Raw genomic sequence first — 9,312 nt, 5'->3', positions numbered from 1 at the left:
ACGAGAGCAAGAAGAGATATTTGATCTCGACTATCATGTTCTCTTATGGCAGTTGTTGATTCAATATACTGTGACATGACTCCCGAAAGCGGGAATATCGAAGCCGGAGCGAGACCTGCGACTGAAAGTATTAGGTCAATTGAAAAATCCAATGATTTCATCGGGACTTGAACCCGCGACCTTCCGGCTTGTAGCATAGTGTCTCAACAAACTATGCTACCGCGTGGGTGTGAGAGGTAAAATATTGTGACATGTTGACCCCTACCTCCCCAGCTTCACGTAGCGGTAACGTAACGCTCGCGTAATAGGCGAGTAATCACCCCGCATCCTGGCAGCTATGCGCGGTGACGTCACGAGCGGAGCCAAAGAGAGCCGAGCGGAGGAGGNTACGAAATGTCGAAATTCCATCAGTTTTCTTTCCTTCAGAGACATAATAGGGCTAATTTGGTAAGTAGGACCTACTATCATATATTCATCATCTTTATTCTTAAACTCTAGTAAAAGTTGTAATTAAAATTGTGAAATTTTATGTCCCATTTAATATTTAAGGTCATATTTTACACTTTTTAGGTCATATTTGACATAATTTTGGGTCATAAGTGCATGCATATATTTATAGTTTTTAGGTCATAAAAATCCGGGCCCTACTGATGAATATGTAATTTGATGTGTAAAGTTAGTGTGGTAATTTGTTTTGATCATACCAAATGTTACGAATGGTATCAAATGACTGATCCTTTGGAACCTTAAAAGTCCAGAGCCTGTCCGTGGCAAACAAATGCATCTTGTACTGGGAAGTAGAAATGTGTAGTTTTTTATGACTCTTGTATTTTAGTATCATTAAGGTCGGTTTAGACAAAAATCCCTCTGCAGTTTCATGAAGTAAAGATTAAAGTTCTTTTTTTTTTTTCCAAAGCATTCCATTGTAATTGTACATGTATTGTGTTGGTGCAGTTCCTGTAATTTAAATTTCTTTGTAAATAAAATTGTAATTTGTAGTAGTATGTTGATAAATATAAGTACTGTTATTTTAAATTGGCAGTTCCTAAATCTTAAAAAAAATACACTGAACTCCCCATTATGTAGCATATATGGGGAATGCCATATGCTGATTACATGACTCTGCTGGTTGCATATTTCTCATGTTTCTCCCTGTCTCTTAGATCCAGATTCTGAATCCTCGTCAGTGCTTTGTTCTTCTCTCACTTTGAGAACCCAAGTTTCATGGCATTGTATAACATAACTAAGATTATACAGTAGAAGGTAAAAAAAAAGGTAAAATTGTGCCTACCACTCCATACAGATATATTGGGGAGTGGAGGTATAGCCCCACCATTCTTGACCTCGGCACTAGGTGGAGGTGAGTGGTCAGTTTCATGTCCCTGCGGCTTGACACCTGGGGATGGCGTGCCTGATACCCATTTGATAGGCAGCTGGGTTGGCCCCAGAGCTGGTCTGGATGCCTTGGAGAACAGTAAGATCTCTTACCTCTACTGAGGATCGAATCCCAGCCATCCACCCCATAACCCTTTGCTATACCAACTGAGCTATCCCAGCTAGAATTATGCCGTTGAACCTTAATAAAGTGGAAACCTGTCTTAACTGAAGTAGTTCTCTGGTCCCAGTGATAAGGAGAGATATTTACAGTAAAATTTACCTGTAAGAGTCAAAGTGCCTACTATGAGAACAAGGGAAAAGTAAATATATGGAATGGAATATGTATTGGAAGTTTCATTATATATTGAGTTGCCCAGCCTTGCTTGCATCTTTTAGGTCAAATGATATGGGCCACATTTGGGAGCTTTGGATCATAAGGATATGGCCACTTGTCTGTGATAAACATTCCATTTTGATACTGCATGGTTGCAGGAGTGGATTTCAACATGAAGCATGTTAGACTTGAGTACAGAACTGGCTGATGTGAAAATCACAGTTTGAGTGTCAAATTACTGGAAACTGGGACACTGATGAATCTATAAGTTTTAAATAGTTCAATGGAGACCAACATTGACTGCTTAAATTATAGAATCATAAAGAATGCATTTGATAAATATTCATTTTTCCATCTTTTTGTTAAATATTTATCATTGAGTTGCAGTATTACATCTTTATTATGGAGAACGTTAATGAATTATGGGTATTTTGTGATAGAGATTATACAGTATGTAGTATACAAACTTTTAATGCACATGTCAATTACAATAATAAATAAACACAGAAATATGACTTAATAAAAACATTCACGTGGACACAGGAAGATGTTCATAGTACACCCATACGCACATGCACACACTTCATTGATTCTCACTTGTTGCATTTAATTATTGGCACATCATATAAAATTAATTAATTCTATAGATTTCTTTCAGAGTGATACTGATTATGAATATTAAAAAAAAACTGAATAATACTCTGCATGATAAATTTTACAGAAAGCAAAAAAAAATTGTGATGTTCTTGATGCATAATGTCTTGGCAAATGAGTACACTTTTGATTACGTAAAACATTTTAAATGCTGTCAGGTCTTCCTAGTCTTCTTCCTTAAGGTATACCTGAAGCGGGTTGAGACCTTTCCTTCTTGATGCTGATGTTGTATTCACAGGTACTGTTAACAGGAAATGTACAGCAGGTCAGGGTGGTGATGAAATATGCAGAGCTCTGAATATGAATAGAAGAGTAGAAGACAAAGTGACTGAGCACTTAAGCAGACTGTGACATAGAAGAAGTCACAGACAACATAAAAACAATGAAATTGTCATCAGTTTATATTTTAATGTAAAAGTTTATGTTATGTATCAAACAGCCGTACCTAAACAGAGTAATGTGTAGGTTTTGAGCCCTTAAATGGAGGATCACTTCATCATAAGCTCTCTGTCTTTACACTCCAACAGAAGAACATGAGTAACAATCCATGCCCCAGGTGGAATTTTAAAAGTTGATTCTGATATAAGTGTTTTATTCGTTCACTCCGTCTAATGCAGTGTGTTGTAATAAAATGATAAACATTCCCCACCTGTGACACTTAATAAATTAAATAAGGCTTAAATAGCTCTTTGATTATGTCAGGATAGAGAGAATTTAAATGTTAAAAGACATAATATGCTGGTGTTTGTAGTAAGCAGTTAGATTAACACTTTTCAGACCGGTGATTTAAATATTTAAATCGCCCTGGGGACCGGCATTTTTAAACCTACTACCCTAATTTGTGCACTGTTCACTTTAAAAATTAATATAAAATCTCCAAATTAATTTTATGAACTACAATTTTTGGAGAACACTTACCAATGCTCCTAGAAGTGCTTGAGAATGTGATATATTTGGAAACATTCCCCTTTGTAAAGTGGCATTACACAGAACTTGCATATGTAGACAGTCATACTCCTTTTGTTGTGTACTGCGCAAACACGGCATCGCCTAGAAGGCTGCTTCCCCTTGACATGTTCACTCTTCACAATTTTCACGAGGGTATGTTTCTGCATATCACCCGAGAGTCGCCCAGGGGAGTCCACATGAGGCCTGCGTGGGGTGGGAGTTGATGGACCCGGTCACCCTAAGTCTGTGTCTGCCGCCACCGTGTGGTCTGTAGCCCAGGCTTTTGCCACATTCAGCAGAAATGTCTTGTATTTCAATTTTGAATGAGGGTTTAGATTTTTGAAAACCAAAAGTGAATTGAAAATGGCACAATTTATAAGCCACAAGGCAACTTTCTTTGTCCACTTTACTGTTTTCCAAAGAAGAGAATAATAGGCCAAGTACTGATCGGCTGTATCAACTCCCTTCATGAACATATTATACTCGGAAATACAAACAGGCTTCTTTACTTGTCCATGTATCCTTTGAACATCAACCATGCTCGAATTGTGAATTGTGGATTTGGGTCCGATGGAATTTGCTTCACCCCTGGATTTCTAGTAAACTGTCCCAAAGCAGGCGTTTTGTCTACTTTCCCCATGTGGCTGTCCCCACAATGTTGCTACCCGCACTTTCGTCGGAGCTACTGTCACTGTCACTTTCACTGTCTGCAGCCACAATTTTTTTTTTCGCCCCTGCCACACTCACTATCAGATTGTGAGTCGCTATCACTAGCAGACTCACAAGGGACGTCACATAGCTCATGGGAGAACAAGTCAGATATTTCTTGTTCTCTGAGAAAACGCTTGGACCTTAACCTCTTCCAACCTTGATCCATTTTGCACTAGTAACTTCCTGCCTGGTGCATGCAGCTGGAAGATGAACAAAGGCATTTTCTTTTGGAGTGAGAAAGGAAAACAGTTGGGTCATAAACAGCGGGGTCATGTTACTGACTACGAAGCAAACATTCAAGAGGTTTATCACACACCAGTCATGCGTCTGCCTGGTGCCAGTGCAAGGTATAGTGTGTTTCAACATAATGTGTCCTAAAATCATAATATGCCAGCGGTCTGCCACGTTTAAAAGCGCTCAGCATAAAAATATGCCACCGGTCCGCAAGTGTTAAAATAATAATGACTGTATGATAAATGACCTCTGGATGAAACATAAAATTAATTACAAAGTTCCTGACGGATGACTAACCTGTATTGGTGCGCTGTGTGCTGAGACAGTTCAGCCACTCTGTGATGCTGATTTTGCGATCATTGTTGACATCACAGTAGCGCGGTAGACGCTTACCACAGCGACGTAGCTGAGGCTTTGAAGATACTAGGACTCGAAAGTTTTTCCATTCTTTCCTTTCTAGTACCTGAATAATGAGAGTGAAACAAGTATTAAGCTCAATACCACTTGCTTCTTATAATTCAGGATACTTTATTACATTTTATTTGTTTTATAATGAATTAATGTTATTAAGGTATGTGTACAACTGTTACAATGTCCATTTTGTATGTCAAATAATAATGATGTATTAATATCACCATCAAATCAAAAGATATATTGTGTGTGGACATACACACAGAGTATATTCACAGTACAGTCATAAATGCAGCTTTAGAGGGTATCGGTTGAATTAAACCAATAACCTGTGAAGCTGCATTGGAGACTATATTGGCACATGTATGAGTGACTATAGACAGGTTTTGGATTGGTAATTAGAAGTATCGAACACTTACAGAACATAACTATAAATAAGAATTATACTATCGCTCTTCTGCACACTTCACAAATCGCTGTAACCACAGTACGCATAAAGTCTTCTCAGTTTGCTGTGTCTTCACCAGTCATTGCTTGGTGACAGATCCCTACGGTGTCTTTTGCTTGCATGCTCACATTCTTACTGGCTGGCGACCGTCTCACAACTAACTCATTGCTCCAGCTCCCCTGCTTATAACATCTTGGCACAGACCACACAGAGAACACTGTTCCTGTGTTGTTGTCTCCATTCGTTGACATGGAAATATGCTTGTGTCTGAAGCTGTTAACTTAGTAACGGCTGTTGTATAGTTGCTTATCTCACGGTTGTTGCCCAACAAGGGGTCTACATGCCACAATATTTTTATCAAGTAATATAACATGTAGTTATGTTTTATTTAATTTTAACAAAAATTCCAATAATGAGATTTTATAGTGAATTTATTTCCTCCCCCCCCACAAGAGGATTCTCATCCAAAGCAAAGTACTTCCATGCTTACAGGATATGGAAAGATGAAAAATATATGGGTACAGTCCTACTTTATTCCGCATGTCTGACTTTGTTTACACTCTACAAGACATGGGAAGTGGAAAACATACTGGCACCATCATACCCCATTCAACACATCAATTGTGCAGTTTGTTTTTGCTCGGCTGGACACGAAAGTAGAAAGCATATCAGTACAGTCATATTCCATTCAGTATGACTGACTTACACAATTCGTTTTCACTCTACTGGACATGGAAAGTGGAAAACATGAGTTAATGCATGTTTCTAGCAGCACTTTTGGTGTGAATGCACTGGTACATTCACAGATCAGAATAAACTGAATTGAACGCTAATACTGTTATAAATTTGTATTAGAATCGATCTTGCTTCAAACTGTTAATCACCAAGTTCAGAGTGTTCATGATATGAAATAAACACCAAAATGAGGTGGTAGTCAATATATCATATAATTTCAAATACTAGATACTAGTTATAGATGATACAGTTGTATCATACAGTTGTCGTAGAGGTGCCATATTACAGGAAGCGAATAGATGGAATTTGAGATTCAGACCTTGTTCTTGTTCTTGTCCAACATAAGGAAGTTCCATGCTGCAATTTGTTCCTCAGTGGACTCTTGCCATGTTTCCTTAATGAGTACTGAAGAGCTGTAAACAATATATAAGATCATTGCATAACAGTGAAAAAGAAGTAGTACAGATTGAGTCATTACAAACTAGATAGAAGTCCATTCTCTTATTCTTAATTTTACTTTTGTTTTCTCTGTTTAAAAGAGCATGAAATGCCTTAAAGTGAAAGTACATGTGAATAGGTAGACTCACTGACTTAGGAGGAGTTTCAAGGTCTAGTGTAAATAGTTTTTCTGTCTCTATCTATAAACTATTATGCCTCATCACCTTACCTCTTTCTGCCACTCAGCTATAGCTACTGGGTTACAGCTGCTGCTGCTAGGACTGTAGTAAGACATCCTGGCCAATCAGACTGATGCAGCAGTTAACACTGACTTATAACAAATGTTTTCATTTCAAATCCTGGCTAGATATCAACTATCCTGACTGACGTTTCTTTGTCTCTAGGTGAATGTCAGAATGGAACCTTGAAATATGAAGGATGATCTTCCAAACCTTTACTTGCACACCACTTAATGATAGTTTCCTGATCTCATTTAGCACTGTATGAACTGTGCAACTGAACCACTGTCATTATATAGCAGCATTTAGTATCGAGGTACATTTAAAGAAGCAACACAGCTGTCAACTCTTTCTGGAAGTGAATGGGCAACATTCAGCAATATATGGCAAGTAAATACCATAAGTTGCTGAGAAGTTGAGTGTATTTCTGACAGCTTTTCCAAGAAATTATCTAGTCTTCAGTAGTTGACGTATGTCCAAGGAAGGATGGAGGACTTGTAGCAATTTTGAGGTTAATGTGAAGAGATAACCATTGTACTACCATTGTGTCATGTTCATATATCAATGTCAGTCATTTTAACTAATTTGACCACTGTGTTCCATCTACACAACTCTAAGAATGTATACTCATTCAACTGTTTATTAATAATCAGTACATGTTTCAACCATCCAACTGGTCATCATCAGGTGATTCAATACATAACAAGTGTTTTTGAATTGCAACCATTGCAACTAACATATGGGCCAATATTTACAATCGTTTCTGTCTACTCTCTGTGCTGGATGTGTTAATATAAATTGTAAAATTATAAAATTATAAAATTGCTACATTATAATGTAGATTAGGTATAACTGATCACATAACAATGAAGCAAAATTATGTAAAATGTTTTCTGAGTCAGAAGTGCTATAAGGGTATATATAGTCCTTTCTTCTCTAATGATTATCATTCATGATACATGTGACACTTTGGAATAGATAGATGTGTGTTGTTACTTAGCCTACTAGGCTATGGACTTTCACTTGTCTACCCTTGGGCTATTTGGCTTGTAAGTATTGTATCACCTGATGATGACCAATTGGATGGTCAAAACTTGTAGTGATTATTAATAAACATTTGAATGGGTATACATTCTTTGAGTTGCATGGATGGAACACAGCAATTAGATTAGTTTCATCACACAACAGGATGCACTGTATAAAGTTTGTCAGTCATTTTGTAACTGTTTTATTTGTGTTTAAATTTTTTGGAATAATGGCAGACTTCTTCATTTTATACTGCTGCTTATGTACGTCTAGAATTATAGCACACAGAATTCTCAACATCAGATATAAATATGAAGAAGGGTACATGATACACGTTCCCATGCTTTCGTAACATTGAGTTTTGGGAGTGTGGGCTTTTAGATTGTGACAGCATGTAAATATTGTAGGTGGATCATTTCAGAGGCACATAATGCCTCAATTTTCAGGGTTGGCTCAACTCTGAAATGGAGGCAGATTGTCTTTGTAGAGCATTTGTTTCCACTTAACAGGACTACACTGTGCAATTCTGAATTGGAAGCAGCATGTGCTTCTGAAATAATGGTATTCACATACACTATACAGAGGAACCTCGCTTAACAAGCACCTCTCATAATGAGTAAATCAAATTGTAAAAAAAAGACTCGCTTAACGAGTGACGAGAGGGGAAGTCCAGGTTTGTGCGCTTGCTATATCAGTCTGTGTTTAGCACTAATTCCGCTAGCATCTTAGTGTCGCTTGTGATCACACATTTTTCCAAACTTGTGTTCAGACATATTATTTGTGATTTTTTTTTGTGCAAAGTGTATTAACCCTTGCAAAAATGTTCCCAAAGAAAAAGCTGCAAAAAGACAGCCATAAGAGAATAAAAATAACCATAGAAATCAAACGTAAAATCATTGAAAAGCAAGAATGAGGTGTGAGCATGGCTGATCTAGCATGCACATACAATCGGTCAACATCAACGATTTGCACTATCCTCAAGAACAAGGACAAGATTAAGGAGATAGATGCTTCAAAGGGAGTGACAAGAATATCTACACAACGGTTATGTATTCTCGACGATGTTGAAAGGTTGCTCCTCATATGGATAAACGAAAAGTAATTGCAAGGCGACACTTTTAACAAGAACATCATTTGTGAGAAGGTGAAAGTGATTTTCACCGACCTCGTTAAGAAGACGCCAGGATCATCAACAGCCGAAGAAGAAGCATTTAAGGGAAGCCGTGGATGGTCCGAGAAGTTTAAGAGAAGAACCAGCATCCACAGCGTTGTAAGGCACAGTGAAGCAGCAAGCTCAAAGGCAGCAGAGAACTTCATCGGTGACTTCAAGAAGCTCGTAGAGTCTGAGGGTTATCTGCCGCAACAGGTTTTTAATTGTGACGAGACAGGTCTCTTCTGGAAAAAGATGCCAGAGCGAACCTATATAACAGCAGAGGATAATGCATTGCCCAGCCATAAGCCAATGAAAGACCATCTCACGCTGCTATTTTGTGCCAATGCAAGCGGCGATTTGAAAATTAAACTTCTGCTTGTTTACCATTCACAAACTCCATGAGCCTTCAAGAAGTGTAAAGTCCAGAAGTGATGTTTAGGTCCAACAACAAGGCTTGGGTGACACGTGACCTTTTTACTGATTGGATCAATGAAGTGTTTGGTCCTTCTATGAAAAAATATTTGCTTGAGATGAATCTGCCACTCCATGTCTTGCTTGTTATGGACAATGCTCCTGCCCATCCTCCAGACCTACAAGATGACCT

The 9,312-nt window shown here is 38.0% G+C and overlaps 2 protein-coding genes across 10 annotated transcripts in view; one reads left to right on the top strand and one right to left on the bottom strand.

Annotated features, from left to right (window-relative positions):
• LOC111867184 (phosphatidylserine synthase 2) overlaps positions 1-8,183 on the top strand; it is a 35,280-nt gene extending 27,097 nt beyond the window's left edge. For 2 of the 3 annotated variants that reach the window (XM_033752586.1, XM_023856786.2), the window contains one exon: positions 2,604-3,183. The gene's annotated coding sequence lies outside the window, so the exon portion shown is untranslated. Of the gene's footprint in view, positions 1-2,603; positions 3,184-6,694 lie in introns of those variants that run through there. The other variant, XM_023856787.2, reaches the window with a different exon arrangement.
• LOC111867183 (SPARC-related modular calcium-binding protein 2) overlaps positions 2,165-9,312 on the bottom strand; it is a 108,967-nt gene continuing 101,819 nt past the window's right edge. For all 7 annotated transcript variants that reach the window (XM_023856778.2, XM_023856781.2, XM_023856779.2 and 4 more), the window contains 3 exons: positions 6,172-6,265; positions 4,556-4,721; positions 2,165-2,606 (listed from right to left, as the gene is read on the bottom strand). In XM_023856778.2, the coding sequence (XP_023712546.1) occupies positions 2,530-2,606; positions 4,556-4,721; positions 6,172-6,265 (337 nt within the window). In that variant the 3' untranslated portion in view covers positions 2,165-2,529. The remainder of the gene's footprint in view (positions 2,607-4,555; positions 4,722-6,171; positions 6,266-9,312) is intronic.

Source organism: Cryptotermes secundus, unplaced genomic scaffold (assembly GCF_002891405.2).
Source record: "Cryptotermes secundus unplaced genomic scaffold, Csec_1.0 scaffold518, whole genome shotgun sequence".
Classification (NCBI taxonomy): domain Eukaryota; kingdom Metazoa; phylum Arthropoda; class Insecta; order Blattodea; family Kalotermitidae; genus Cryptotermes; species Cryptotermes secundus.
The sequence above is the reverse complement of the archived record's forward strand: the minus strand, read 5'-3'. Positions and strand labels throughout refer to the sequence as shown.